The 14934-nt window shown below is 56.7% G+C and overlaps 1 protein-coding gene across 2 annotated transcripts in view; it reads left to right on the top strand.

Annotated features, from left to right (window-relative positions):
• The window catches only part of NCKAP5L (NCK-associated protein 5-like), a 51893-nt gene extending 37368 nt beyond the window's left edge, over window positions 1–14525 (top strand). For both annotated transcript variants that reach the window (XM_008582916.1, XM_008582910.1), the window contains exons 3-13: window positions 1715–1843; window positions 2715–2783; window positions 2881–2919; window positions 3643–3768; window positions 6993–7106; window positions 8122–10751; window positions 11811–11973; window positions 12284–12365; window positions 12728–13030; window positions 13120–13262; window positions 13645–14525. In XM_008582916.1, coding sequence (XP_008581138.1) covers window positions 1721–1843; window positions 2715–2783; window positions 2881–2919; window positions 3643–3768; window positions 6993–7106; window positions 8122–10751; window positions 11811–11973; window positions 12284–12365; window positions 12728–13030; window positions 13120–13262; window positions 13645–13857 — 4005 coding nt within the window. In that variant the 5' untranslated portion in view covers window positions 1715–1720 and the 3' untranslated portion in view covers window positions 13858–14525. The remainder of the gene's footprint in view (window positions 1–1714; window positions 1844–2714; window positions 2784–2880; window positions 2920–3642; window positions 3769–6992; window positions 7107–8121; window positions 10752–11810; window positions 11974–12283; window positions 12366–12727; window positions 13031–13119; window positions 13263–13644) is intronic.
• Window positions 14526–14934: the final 409 nt, after the last annotated feature.

Genomic DNA, 14934 nt, shown 5'->3' with positions numbered 1-14934 from the left:
ATGGAGGGCAGAGGGGCGACATTCAGATGCATGGGTGGAGAGCTACTGAGGGCCCCTCTCTTCCATGGTCCGAGAGCTCTAAGCCCCTTTTGTGGGGTTTCAATGGGGCAAGAAGGAGGCAATGGAGTCTGGTGGGCTGAGGGCTTCTATCCTTTTACAACATGAAGGTTTCCCATCAACTGGAAACCTCCACAGTCTTTGTGCAGAAGAAGGAACTAACTGAGCACATTGAGTACTTTCCTCTAGCAGAGAAATTAGAACTCCTGTGGAAGATGAGGACCAGTCAGTTAAAGCTAGTATCAATGGCAGTGGTTTGGTGGGGTGGGAGGATCACAGCACAATGTGGGTCAGAGCCTGGTTGTGTTGTGTGTGGTCGATGACGAACCAGTGTGTTTAGTCATCAGTCTTGTCTCCTCCATGCCAGGTGTCAAACCAGGAGGTGTGTGAGTTTGGGCAGGGAATTGCCCAATGTCCCTGCCCTCATGGAGTTGACAGTGTAGTGGGGAAGACCATTTTAGAACCACACGGGGCAACACCCAACCCAGACTTGGAGTGGGAATCCTGAAGAATGAGTAGGAAGGAGACAGCCAAGTGGGAAGGAGGGAGGATTGGTGTCAGGAGACCACAGCAGAGGGACCAGCGTGCACAAGGGGACTAGCCGCTAGGACCAGCTGGAAGTGCCCTCTACTATTCCCGGGGTGATGGGTGCCTAGAGCAGCTGGGGCTAGAAAGAGGAGCCTTGGAGGCATGCAGCACGCTTCCAACTATATCCAGGAGGACACTGAGGCCCACGAGAGGGGCCTCACCCCAGGGTTAGCCAGCAAGTGAGCACTGGAGCCAGGATTGGAAGTCTTAGCAATGGTCCCCACACATCCTTTGAGATGTCAAACCACCTTTGTCAGCCAGTTCTCAGGGTGCTGTCCCATTGGGGGTCCCATCTGACTCTCACAATGATCCTGTAAGGAAGGAAGAATCTTCTGCTTGTTTCTCAGAATTAGGCAACTGAGGATCAGTTGGTTGACCAAGTGAGTGAATGAGCTAAGCAAGTTTTTGTGTGTTCTCCAGCTCGTACCGGGTAGAACCAGATGGAGCCTTTTGGCTACAAATTCGGGGTTTTGTCCATTGCCCCCATTACCTAAAGCCTGTCCCTGCCCCAGGCAGAGGACCACTGATCATCAGGACAAAATCCTAGTTGTCTTACTTGTTAAATTAATTTAAATTTTTATTATTGTTACCATTATGAATAATAATAGTCTCGTGTATTAAGTATTTTTTCTAACTTCTTCAAATCACTTCACAGACCTAATCTTTGTTTGCAAACACTGAGTGAGATTAGGTGATATTGGTGTTATTTTATAAATGGGAAGACTGAGGCACAGGGAGGCTGACTGACTTGCCAGTTTGAAGCCAATCTTAGCAGAGAATTCAAATTTCTCATTGCCCAGTGTCTGTATGACCTATGATAGGGTGTGTATGAGTGGAGGGCTTATAAAACAATGGTCTCTGTTCTTAAGGCAGGAAGGGTGTCTGTGTGTCTGTCCCGTGACCAAGAGATTCCCAGTCTGACCCTGAGTTGTTACAGTGTCCAAGGCACATTGGTCACACTGATCAAAACTCTGAGAATACTAAAGAGTTTCGTCTTTGTCCTCCTCCTCCGCCCACCTCCTCCTTGTGCCCTGGAGTAGCCTGCCGTCCTTCTCTCACTTGTTCCCAGGGCCTGATGTCAGAGGCCATGGACCAGCCAGCCGGGGGTCCCGGAAGCCCGAGGCCAGCAGAGGGTGGTGAAGGTAGCATGGAGCTGGGCACCTGCCAGGAGCTTCTGCACCGACTGCGGGAGCTGGAGGTGGGCACAGGGAGGGGTGGAGCAGCCGTGCCAGCCAGAGCCCTGGGGAGGCAGGGCTAGCCCTCCCTCTGGGCTTGTCGTGGGTTTGGGGATGCAGATGGGCCTTCCTCTCGGCCTGCTTTGCCAGACTGGAGGAGAGCTGAGCATTTCCTTAGCAGAGCTCCTCTGAGAAACCCTTTCCTTGCTCTTAGCTCTTCAGCCCAGGTGGCGGCTTGGGGACAAGACACATGTACAGGGGCGAGCTATCCTAACCCCCATTTGTCCCTCTCTTTTACCTCTCTTCTCCCCCATTTTCATGCCCCTGCCAGCTCTAGGGAAATAGGGGGCCACAGAAGCCACAGGAGGAAGGGGTTGGATGACCTGGGGCTCAGAAGTTAAGGGACAGGGTGTGGGTCCTTAAATCAGGCCCCTCAACACATCCTTAAGACCTTGCCTTCCCTCCAGCTTCCTCTGCCACTTTCCAGGGAAATAAGCATTACTTTTGGTACCTGCCAACTGGGTGTGGGTCCTTAAATCAGGCCCCTCAACACATCCTTAAGACCTTGCCCTCCCTCCAGCTTCCTCTGCCACTTTCCAGGGAAATAAGCATTACTTTTGGTACCTGCCAACTCAGGTCCTCTTGGCCACTGTGACTCCCCAGCATCCACAGCCTCATGACTAAGATTGGGCTTTACAGAAACAGCCCATCTCAGCTCTGCCCTTGGCCCATCTCTGCAGGCCTCCCCATGTGAGAATCCGATCACAGCCAAGAGCTAGAGCAGGGGTGTAGCTAGTAGGCTCCTTGCCTCCCCTTGCCAGAAAGGAATTTGCCCTGCTGGAATAAAGGTCCCCAGAGCCTCCTTTTTGCCCTCTTCCTCCCTCACTCCCACAGGCAGAGAACTCGGCACTTGCCCAGGCCAATGAAAACCAGCGGGAGACTTATGAGCGCTGCCTGGATGAGGTCTGTGGAGTCTGCAATGGGACCAAAGCTGGCTGGCGACGGGGTGGGGGGAGAGTGGGTCAGCTGACAGCTGTGCCTCCGGGCTTTCTGTCCTCAGGTTGCCAACCACGTGGTGCAGGCGCTGCTGAACCAGAAGGTAAGCAGCACTGGGAGACATTCTAATCCCCAAGGCCAGAGGCCCTGGGGAGAGGCCCTGGGAGCAGCAGGGAACATCCTTCCTGGGGATCCCTGAGCCTGCTCAGCTAAGCCTTCTCTATGATGGGCTAGAGAATGGGGCTTGGAGGACATGGCCTATTGTCCCTCCACTGATGCCTCACTGTCCCTGCTTGTGACAAGCCCATACTGCTCTACTTGGAGTCGGGGTGGGACTAGGTAAGGCCAGGACTCTGAGCTATGGTAACTTTGATTTGGGCTTGACTCCTTCTCGTACCATGGCCCCAGCTGGTTCCTCCAGGTTGTGATGGCCCTTACAGCAATGTTGATGTTGTGAGCATAACTTCTTGACATGTGGGCTGCTCTGACCCTGAGGTCTTCTCTGTCTTATATAGGCCCTTCTTTGAGGTGTGGTTTGTAAGAGGCAGGGGATTAGCTCCAGGATGGAAAAGGTGACAAAGAGAATGGCTTTTACCTCCCACCAGGGGTGGTAAACTTTAGAGAATTTACCATCCCCAAAAGATGCTGTAGCAGGCTCAGATTGCTCTCGAGAGAGGTTGCAGGAGAAGGGTGTGCACAGCAGGTGTCCTGGGGCCTCAGTAGGATCTGTGCCTGCTACTCTGATGGGAGGACTGGGCTCATACCACTGTCGCTCTCCCCACCATCCCCCCTTCTCTTCCTCTGCCTCCTCCTGGGTGGGCGGCAGGACCTGCGAGAGGAGTGCATCAAGCTGAAGAAGAGGGTGTTTGACCTGGAGCGGCAGAACCAGATGCTGAGCGCCCTGTTCCAGCAGAAACTCCAGCTCACGGCAGGCTCAGGCTCACTGCCTCAGGTGGGTGCGTGTGCTGCTTCCTGCCTCCCAGCCCCACAGCACCTCTCTCTTTTCTCACATCCACCTCCAGAAGCAGGTAATCGGCCGTCCCCCCTCCATTCTGGGGGCCGTGGCCATCCACTACACGGTTTTTATCTTATTTATTTATTTTTTCAGTTTTTTCCTTTTAAATGGGGAAGGCATGCCCAGCCCAATAGATTTGCATCTTAGATGGGGTGAAAACTGCCCAAGTCCCCTCAAGCTTGGCTGTCCCCTGCCTCCCAGATGCTCCCAACCCAGCTGGACAGCGTCCCTTCTCACTGAGAAGGAAGGTTTGCACTTGCTCCTGCCCTGTGTGGGGAGATGGGTGGAGGCTGTAAATACGTTTATTTCAAGCTCCCAAGAGGCTCATTTGGCCACTGACATGGCCTCTTCTTGGCCAGGGGCAGGGATGGGGCCGAGTGTAAGACAGGCCAGGGCTTGGTGTCATGGAGAGGTCAGGAAAGACACTTCACCCCCATATGTGTGTGCACAGATAGTTGCACATACCCCCCACTGACACACATGCATGTTGAGAAATGGTGGTCTCTGCTGTTAGCTCTGACACCTACCTTCCCCAAGAGAAGCAGGAAGCTACTAGGAATGAATCCTGGACTGAATTGAGATATCATTTGAGTTACTCTGTCAGGAACCCCCAAGGATGGGGTGAAACATGGGGGGGGGAGGATCAGGAGCAGCTCTGGGTGCCCGAGGTGAGCAGTGGCTTGTTTCTGTGGTCAGTCACCCTTCCCTTCCCCCTACTTTGACAAGAAGAGAAGCACTTTCTATGTGTGTGTGCGTGTGAGTGTGTCTGAATTTGTGTCTGTCTGATGCAAACCAGGCAGCTCTCTGCCCCCCAGCCCTGAGCCAGGGGCCCCCCTTTTTTGTGTGTGTGTGTCTTTTTTCGTGTCCGGCAACGAACCACAACCCTCAGTGTCGCGCCCGTACCGAACCGGGACCGGCAATGGTGATCGCAACCCTCGGTGTTGCGTCCGCACCTCGCTCAGCCAGTGAGTGGGAACCGGTCTGTATGTGGGATCTGAACCCTCGGCGGGAGCGCCGCCGCGCTCGCAAGCGGCGCACTGTAGCAGTGCGCCACCGGGCCGGCCCTAGGGGCCCCTTTACTCACTAGGGAGACTAGCCCCTTGCAGAGGAAGCCCCTTGTCTCCGTGGCCTTTCTGGAGCCCGAATCTCACCAGGCCCGTGCAGAGCTGGGTCCAAGTCAGCAGTGGTGGCCCTCCAGTTGCCCTTGCCCTACATTTGTCCCTGATGCAGGGTTCACCCAGCAATCTCCAGAGGCTTAACCAAACCAGTGAGCTCACCCTGTCATACCCTTCTCAATGACTGTGGGTAACAGAGGTGTAGAGCAGCCTTAAATCACTTACGTTCTATGTGAATGAATTCTGGGACCTCCTGAGGTTTTTGGCAATAGATTTCTCTTCCCCAGAGGTAACATGACATAATGGAAAGAGCGTGAACCTGGGCCTTAGATAAACTTGGGCTGGATCCCTAACTTAGCTTCTTCTTAGCTGTGTGACCTTGGACAAATTATTTAACCTTACAAACTACAGGGTTTTTTTATCTTACTTATTTATTTTTTCAGTTTTTTCCTTTTAAATGGGGATAAAAATATCTATATTACAGGGTGTCGTGAGGATTAAATGAGGTAGTACGTAGTGCTTGGCCCATAGTAGATAGTTAATAAATGGCAGCTATTTAGGATTATTAACATGACTCTCAAGTTGTGCTTTGCTAGAATGAAAGCATTTTTGAGCAAATGCACATTAAGGCATACCATGAGCAGAGCCTTTGCCAACATGTATGGATTTAGACTGAATCTCAGGGCTTTGTCTGAGGGTTGTGGCCTGTGTAGGGTGAATGTGACCCCTGAAGGCTGGGACTGCTGGGAGCTGAGGCAGGTTCACAGAAAACTGTGCTGCAAAGCAGAGTGCCACGGTGCTGTCCAGGATAGGGAGGCAGGAGGAGGCCATCAGAGAAGGGCTGGGGAAGGTTCCTTTAAGGCGGTGACATTGGACCTAGGCCTTGATGGATGGGAGATGTAAAAAAAAGTGGAGTAGGTGTTGGGGATTCCCTCTAGAAAAAAACAGCATGAGCAAAGGTCCAAGGGCGGGGAAGACTAGGGGGCAGCAGGTGGTTCAGCTTGGCTGTGTTAATGACCGTGAAGGAGATAGAACTGGAGACAGCGTCAGGGGAAGCACCAGTTAATGACCGTGAAGGAGATAGAACTGGAGACAGCGTCAGGGGAAGCACCAGCAGGCCGGGCCCAGGATGCCCACAGAGGAATTCAGACTTTTGTCTGTCATAGGAGGCTTTGAGCACAAAGATGCTTAATGGGAAAGAAAGGAAAAGATGCTTTAGGCTGCCTTGTGCATGAGAGATTGAAAGGCCACCAAACCAGGTCAAGGAGAATGACCAAAATGATGAGCAGTGTCCAGGCCAGAGGCGGGCAGGTCTGGGCCGAAAGAGTTGCTGCAGATGGCCAGAGGGGAGGAGGGAGACGCTGCACAGACAGCGCTTAAAGCCTGCGGGGGATGAGGGAGAGGGAAGAGTTAAAGCTGACTCATGCCTAGTCGAGATGCCTGGGAAAAGGAAACCACATTCTCAGAGACTGAGAGAGAAGTGGCCCATGATTAGATCCTGGTTTTGCAATCCTCAGAGTGGATATTTCACCTGAGAACAGGTAGCAGACAGGAGTGATAACTCTCTGCCATCTCTTTTCTAAGACCGTCAGTCTTAGCCATCCCTGTGATCCTCAGATCACAGGTGGTCAGAACAGAAAGGGACCTTCTTGGTAGCCCTCTTTGTAAGAAGGGAGGAAGCCACTGAAAAGCAAAGCAGTCCCAGAGCCAAGATGGGCTTCCTGGGTTAGACCTGCCGCTGCTATCTGGGCTTGGGCACTACTCTTTCTCCAAAGCCCTCTGACCGGTCCCATCTCCCTCCTACCTGGGCTTGTACTGTCTTCAAATCTACCTATGCCATCATCTCCTGAGGCTCCTTTTACCAGTGAGTCGGGGTGGTCACCTGAGGCTTCTCTTACCAGCTGGTGGGGATAGCAGCAAGAGTCACACCTTTGGCTAGGAGATGTTCCTGGAGGAGTGCACTTGGATGGGAAGGCCTGGCTTCATGAAGGAGTCGGAACCTGGAACCAGACAGCAACTGTGCTAACTCTGCCTCTCCCTCTGCAGATTCCACTCACCCCAGTCCAGCTGCCATCAGAGCCACCAACCTCCCCCTCCCTGAGTTCTGCTGAGGGACCAGCCACCTCACTGCCTCTGGGGCGCTGTGCTGGGCAGAGAGAGGTAGGAGGGCTGGGCACAGTGGTCTGTAGCCTCGCTGGCTACAGGCTAGTCATTGGTACTCCATTGCTGTTTCCTAACAGATCCCAGGGGATGGGTTGTTTGCCAATGCACAGACTTTTGTCCAGGCTGGAAGTGTGAGCCCTCAGCTGTCAGCCTCATACCAAGAAAAACAGATCCCCACCCCCAGCCACTGGCCCTGTGAGCCAGTGCATTAGTAATGCAACGAGAGTCATAGTTAATACTTACTGAGCTCTTACTCCATGCCAGGCATTGTGCAGAACATCTTGGATCTCATTGATTTTATTTTATGAAGTTCACATAATTACCATCCCATTTTACAGATGACACGATGAAGTTAGAGGTCAAATAACCTACTGAAAGTCATATGGTTCGGTAGAACTGGGACTTGAACCTACACAGCCTGACTCCAGAGCCAGTGTAGTTAATGTCTATACCAGACTATATGATACCCAAGAAGAGGCTGGGTAACAGCCAGGAAGGTTTGCATGGAGTCATCTCCAATCCCCTGCTCCCACTGGGGATCAGGTCAGCGGGGTCAGCTGTATGACCTGAGAAGGCCTGGGCTTGACTCCAGTGACTAACTTAGGACTTGGCCACATCACACCCCCTTCTTGAGTCTATTCTTTCTGGAGCCTGAAAAAATAGACAGGCCTTGCTACCCTAGGACAAGCATAGAGGTCATAGTTGTAGGTGATCAGCCCTGCTGTTCCAAACAGAAGTGGGGAGTGGGAGGTTGAGATAACCCAGAAAGGGATCTGGGGTGCCCGCCCAACCCCAAGTGTATCAGGAAGAAGAGTTTGGGTAACCAGGGCTCAGCAATGCTTAAGGAAGCTGAGCCGTCATATCCCAGGAGCTGTGAATTCCTTTTGGGGACTCAGACACAACCAGGGCAGCTCTGTTCCAGGCACACTCAGTTATGCCCAGCTAATATGCTGGACCTGGAACAGGATCCCAGCTGCACATGGTCTCCTGCTTATGCCATTTCTCCCCCAAGGTGTGTTGGGAGCAGCAGCTGAGGCCAGGAGGCCCAGGCCCTCCAGCAGCCCCACCCCCAGCGCTGGATGCCCTATCCCCATTCCTTCGGAAGAAAGCCCAGATTCTGGAGGTGCTGAGAGCCCTGGAAGAGACTGACCCCCTGCTTCTCTGCTCATCTGCTACCCCCTGGAGGCCTCCAGTCCAGGGTCCTGGCTCTCCAGAGCCCATCAATGGCGAGCTGTGTGGCCTGCCCCAACCCGAACCCTCTCCCTGGGCTCCCTACCTGCTACTAGGCCCTGATAGCTTGGGAGGCCTGCTGCACTGGGAGCGCCTCTTGGGGGTCACGGGGGAGGAAGAGGGTACTGGACGGCCCTGGGGCCCTAGCAGGGGTTCCCCCCAGGCCCAGGGCACCAGCTCTGGCCCACACTGTGCCCCAGGCAGCAGCTCCTCTTCCTCTTCTGATGAGGCAGGTGATCCCAATGAAGCACCCAGCCCTGATACCCTGCTCGGTGCCCTTGCCCGCAAACAGTTGAACCTGGGCCAGCTCCTTGAGGACACAGAGTCTTACCTACAGGCCTTCCTGGCCGGGGCTTCAGGCCCTCTCAACGGGGACCACCCAGATCCTGGGCAGCCATCCTCCCCAGACCAGGGGCCCCCACAGCTGTCCAAGTCCAAAGGCCTCCCCAAGTCAGCTTGGGATGGGGGCACCCCAGAGGCCCACAGGCCAGGCTTTGGTGCTACCTCGGAGAGCCAGGGGCCCCTGCCCTTCCTCAGCATGTTCCTGGGTTCAGGGGCTGCCCCACTTGGCTCACGGCCTGGCCACCCACCCTCTTCATCTCAGGTGAAAAGCAAGCTCCAAATTGGCCCCCCTACCCCTGGGGAAGCCCAGGGACCCCTTCTGCCCTCTCCGGCAAGAGGTCTCAAGTTCCTGAAGCTTCCTCCAGCCTCGGAGAAGGTCCCCAGCCCAGGAGGCCCCCAGCTCAGCCCCCAGCTTCCCCGGAACTCCCGAATCCCCTGTCGCAACAGTGGCTCAGACGGCAGCCCCTCCCCACTGCTGGCCCGAAGGGGTCTGGGTGGAGGTGAGCTGTCCCCCGAGGGGGCGCAGGGCCTGCCCACCAGCCCTTCACTCTGCTCCACAACCCTGGACTCTGCACAGCTCAGACCCCCCCAGTCAGCCTTGTCTACCACACTGTCCCCAGGACCAGTGGTGTCTCCCTGCTATGAGAACATCTTGGACCTTTCCCAGAACACCTTTAGGGGGCCTTCTCCAGAGCCACCTTCATCCCCACTGCAGGTGCCCACTTACCCACAACTGACTCTGGAGGTACCACAGGCCCCTGAGGTCCTCAGAAGCCCTGGAGTCCCTCCCAGCCCTTGCCTCCCAGAATCCTGCTCCTATGTGAGCCCCCAGGAGAAGAGTTTGGACAAGGCAGGCTTGGAGTCTCCCCATCCTGGCCGTAGGACCCCAGGCAGCTCATCCAAGAAGCCCAGCCAGGGGTCAGGGCGGCGACCTGGGGATCCTGGCTTCACACCTCTGCGGGACAGACTGGCAGCCCTGGGGAAACTGAAGATGGGCCCCGAGGGGCCCCTGGGCCCAGAGAAGAATGGGGTGCCAGCCAGGCCTGGCACTGAGAAGGCCCGGGGACCAGGGAGGTCAGGGGAGAGTACTGGGGACATGGTGCCCTCCACCCCCAGGCTCCCTGAGCCGCCAGAAGCTAAGGGGGCCATGCGGGGGGCAGTGGCCTTAGGCACAAACAGCCTGAAGCAGCAGGAACCCGGACTCGTGGGGGATCCTGGGGTCCGAGTGTACTCCTCCCACTCCATGGGGGCCCGGGTGGACCTGGAGCCTGTCTCACCAAGGAGCTGCCTCACCAAAGTGGAGCTGGCCAAGAGCCGGCTGGCAGGGGCCCTGTGCCCCCAGGTTCCCCGAACCCCTGCCAAAGTGCCAACCTCAGCACCCAGCCTGGGCAAACCCAATAAGAGCCCTCATAGCAGCCCTACAAAGCTACCTTCCAAGTCACCCACCAAGGTGGTGCCCCGACCTGGGGCCCCCCCAGTCACCAAGGAGCCCCCCAAGCCTGACAAGGGAAAGGGCCCACCTTGGGCAGACTGTGGCAGCACCATGGCCCAGCCCACACCCCTAGCATCTGGCCCCACCAACCCAAGCCAGGGCCCTGAGGGGCCTGCCCCACACTCAGCCATCGAAGAGAAGGTGATGAAAGGTATCGAGGAGAATGTGCTGCGACTCCAGGGCCAGGAACGGGCACCCAGCACTGAGGCCAAGCATCGCAACACCAGCAGCATCGCCAGCTGGTTCGGCCTTAAGAAGAGCAAGCTGCCAGCGCTGAACCGCCGCACAGAGGCCACCAAGAGCAAGGAAGGGGCCAGCGGGGGCTCCCCACTCCGGAAGGAGGGCAAGGTAGAAGCCCGGAAACTGGAGACCGAGAGCCTCAACATCTCCAAGCTGATGGCCAAGGCAGAAGACCTGCGCCGGGCCCTGGAGGAGGAGAAGGCCTACCTGAGTAGCAGGGCCCGGCCCCGGCCTGGGGGCCCAGCCCCAGGGCCCAGCACAGGGCTGGGGCAGGTGCAGGGCCAGCTGGCCGGCATGTACCAGGGTGCAGATACCTTCATGCAACAACTGCTCAACAGGTGAGGGCCTGGGGCTAGTCGGCAGATGCTGGATGGCTGGGGCACTTTTTCCCCTCTGTGGGCATACCTGGGTCTGGAGCTGGGCATGCCTTTCCTGGGATCTTGGGCTTCCCAGAGGTCAAAAGGGTAAGATGCCACCAAAGCATCTGGGGGCTAGTGACCTGGCCTGGAGGAAAGATTGGGGACACGGATCAGAAGTCTGAGGTTTAGGGCCAGCTTGTGGCTCACTCGGGAATGTGTGGTGCTGATAACACCAAGGCCAAGGGTTCGGATCCCATGTAGGGATGGCTGGTTCACTCACTGGGTGAGCGTGGTACTGACAACACCAAGTCAAGGGTTAAGATCCCCTTACCGGTCATCTTTTATAAAAAAAAAAAAAAAAATTCTGAGGTTTATACCCTAGCACCCCTCCTCTCTGGCTACCTGATGGCAGACTTGCTGAGACCCAGTTCTCATTTGAGAAGTTGACGGTCCATGTTTTCCTGGATTGTCTCCACATCAAATTGAGGTAGCCTGTCTAAGGTGTCTGCATATGGTAGTTAAGTGAATGCTAGATCCTAACTATGGGATGATGAAGGTCTTCTTCCTCGGGAAAGGGCCAAGGAAGGTCTCCTTCCCATCATGCCTTTTGGCTATTGTCACAATGGGAGCTGTGGTTTACAGAAGGGATCCACCCACCTTGGGGTTGCTCTCTCTGGGCCAGGTGAAGCAGAAAGTCCACAGGAATTGGGCCCAACGTAGGGCAGCATATAGTTTGGATGGCAAACGTGCTCAGAAGTTTGGCTAGAGCAGGTGGGGTGTGTCATGCATGCACCAGGCTGTGACCAGGTGTCCCGATCTACCTGTAAACACTGTCAAGCAGTCTCTAGGCTTGACCCTGGGTAGCTTTGGGGAGTTCTCCCACCTTCTCCCTGCCCCTGATGCTCCCTAGGGTCCCTTTCTGTTGCTAGCGTCAGGAGGGATTGGTGGGAGCAACCACAGCCATATGTTCCCTTCCCCAGGGTGGGTGTCTGGGTGGGCCAAGGCCTCCCTCACCTCCGTCTATACTGTTGTCCCTAGGGTGGATGGCAAGGAGCTGCCACCCAAGAGCTGGCGGGAGCCCAAGCCTGAGTATGGGGATTTTCAGCCAGTGTCCTCTGACCCCAAGAACGCTTGGCCAGCCTGTGGGCCCCGAAATGGCTTGGTGGGCCCTCTTCAGGGCTGTGGAAAACCTCCTGGAAAGGTAAATTCTTGGGGCAGGGGCTGGGTAGAGGGACCTGGGTCTCTGGGCTTGCCAGGTCTCTTACCCCTTGGAGAGTTCCTTTTCCCTATGGCCTGGAAGTTGCTGGATGCATCCGTGGTCTCTAACAGGGGACTGGGTAGGGGAGAGGGGCTTCCTGAGGACCGGCCGGCAGTCTGTGGGGACTTTCAGACCCATACTCTAGGGTCCTTAATACTCCTACTCCCATCCTGTATCCCTGCTCCCCAGAGGCATGGGGAGGGGCTTAGGGTGGTATATGAATGGACTCTCAGGTCTTCTGTACCCCACCTAGCCGAGCAGTGAGTCAGGAAGGCGGGAAGAGATGCCCTCAGAGGACAGCCTGGCTGAGCCAGTGCCCACCGCACACTTCACAGGTCAGCAGGGTCAGGAGCTAAGGATGGGACCTGCCCCTTACCCCTGCCCACTTTACTCCTTCCTGTCACTGCAGCAGGTGCCAGGCCCTGAGTGCCATCTTGATGCCAAGCACCAGCTGGGCACTGGGGCTACATGGGAACAAGCCCTCTCCTTGCCCGCAGGGGGTACCTACTCCACCTCCCTCCCTCCTCAAGCCCAGGGCAGGTGGGGGTGGGCGGGCAGGTTCTGTAGAATGAGCCTGTTGGGACAGGAGCTGCCCTGTGTAGGGGTGGGGCCAGGCTGGGGCAGGAGGCTGGAGGAAGAAGGCAGAGGGGCTGAGCTGCACGCAGCCTCATACCCTTGACGTGCGTCCCCTCCCCAGCCTGTGGCTCCTTGACTCGAACCTTGGACAGTGGCATTGGGACCTTCCCACCCCCAGACCATGGCAGCAGTGGGACCCCCAGCAAGAATCTTCCCAAGACCAAGCCACCACGGCTGGAGCCCCCAATACCACCAGCTCGGCCCCCACCCTTCACCAAAGTCCCCCGCCGTGCCCACACGCTGGAACGGGAGGTGCCAGGCATAGAGGAGCTGCTGGTGAGCGGGCGGCACCCCAGCATGCCAGCCTTCCCCGCACTGCTCACCACTGCTCCAGGCCACCGGGGCCATCCAACCTGTCCTGATGGTGAGTGTCCAGGCAGGTGAGTGGGGCGTCCCTGGGAGCACCCCTGGGAGCTGGAAACCTCTTTCCACCTTCCCCTTGTTCCTGGACAGATCCCTGTGAAGACCCAGGCCCTACCCCTCCTGTCCAGCTGGCCAAGAACTGGACCTTTCCCAACACAAGGGCAGCCAGCAGCTCCTCTGACCCTTTCTTGTGTCCACCACGACAACTGGAGGGGCTGCCCAGGACGCCCATGGTGAGAATTACAGAAGGGGAGAGGGAACAATACTGTGGGCAGGACAGAATGACATGGGGAGACCAGTTCCTCCAGTGGGGTACAGCTAGTGTCTTGCACAGTCTTGGTCCGAGAGAGGACTGAGGGAGCACCCCCTTGGATGCCCCCCTGGGCAGCCCACCTGCCTCTTTTGGAGAAAGGGTTTCTGTCGTTCCCCGGAAACTTGGTAGGACTGTGCTTAGTTGTACCCCCAGCATGCTGCCTCCAAAGTGTGTCTCACTTCCATGGGATGCCCCATGGGACCCCCCCTTAGGTGACAGAATACCCCTCAGAGCCCTGTGCCTCTCAAGCTGGGCCAAGAGGTGGAGAGGAGCTTTCTCCCAAGCTGCTTCTCCTTCCCCAGGCCCTGCCCGTGGACCGAAAGCGGAGCCTGGACCCTGGTCGCCCGGCCGCCACACCCCAGGGCCCAGCATTTGGGGGCAGCCGCACCCCCAGCACATCTGACATGGGCGAGGAGGGCAGAGTGGCCAGTGGGGGCGCTCCAGGGCTGGAGACCTCTGAGTCTCTCAGTGACTCGCTCTATGACTCGCTCTCTTCCTGTGGGAGCCAGGGCTGAGGGGCTGCACCACACCATGGCCCTCTCTGGAGTTGGGGACCACAGACTGGACTGGCCCTCCGTGCCCCACCCCCTCTCTGAAGGGACCAAGGAGGCAGATGGATAAGAAGGCGAAGGGGTCCCTGGCACACTCCCCTGCCCACCGCTGCTGTGGATGAGATGACGCACTCAGCTCAGGGAGAGACCCCACCCTTGGTCCCTTCTCTCACCCAGAGTAAGGCTCTTCCTCTAAGGGGCTGGGGGTTCAAGGCCAATGTGTCCCAGCCCCCAGCTCCTACTATAGGCTGAGCCATCTTGTGGTGCTGGGCTTCCTGCCCACCAGCTGTGCCATCTCTGCCCAACCTGGCTGCTGCCCTGCCCCAAAGCCCCCACGGGGCCATTCCGGAGGCCTCCATGCTGGTGGAGTTTGGGGCTGAGGGGGACGAGTTGCCTTCTCACTCTTCCCTAGTCCTCCCTGCTGTCTGGATGGTGCTGCCCTCCTCTGCCCCATGTCTTTGGGGTCTGTTTGTCTGTCTTTTTTGTTGTTTTTTTATATTAAAGTCCCTGACCCAGTCTTCACCCTCCATCCCTGCACTGCGGTTAATTTATCTGTTGTTAATAACGCGGCTGCTCTGCTTCCAGCCTCTGCTTCTGCCGTATCCCTAATAAAGCGTGGAGGCCCCTCCCTACCCCTGCCTCTGCTTGTCGTGTGGGAGGATTCAGGGATGGACAGGTGGATGGATACTGTGTGGGTGCCAGGTTGAGAACCCCCAGGCGCCCTTGTGAGGTAGCCCCCCTCCACCAGGGGAGCTGACTGGAGACACCCTAGAAGGTAATAGAGGGCTGGGGAAGTGGGGGCTTGGTCAGGGCAGAAGGCTGGGCAGCCCCTTGGAGAGGTGGGGAGGAAGCCCCTGTATGTACCAGGTGGGCTAGGACTTGCAAACGCTGAGCTTCGGGGGCCACAGGGTAGAGAGAGTTAACTGTCTATATAGCCTCCTGCTGCCACGACGCAAAGTGAGGCACAACTGGGTCTCAAACTGTCTCCGTCTTCTAATCTCGCCTCAGACTCTGGGCTTTCCCCAGGTTCTCTTGCCCCTA

This window comes from Galeopterus variegatus, unplaced genomic scaffold, assembly GCF_000696425.1.
Source record: "Galeopterus variegatus unplaced genomic scaffold, G_variegatus-3.0.2 Scaffold95, whole genome shotgun sequence".
NCBI lineage: Eukaryota > Metazoa > Chordata > Mammalia > Dermoptera > Cynocephalidae > Galeopterus > Galeopterus variegatus.
Note: the sequence above shows the minus strand (reverse complement) of the source record. Positions and strands in the feature narration are given on the sequence as shown.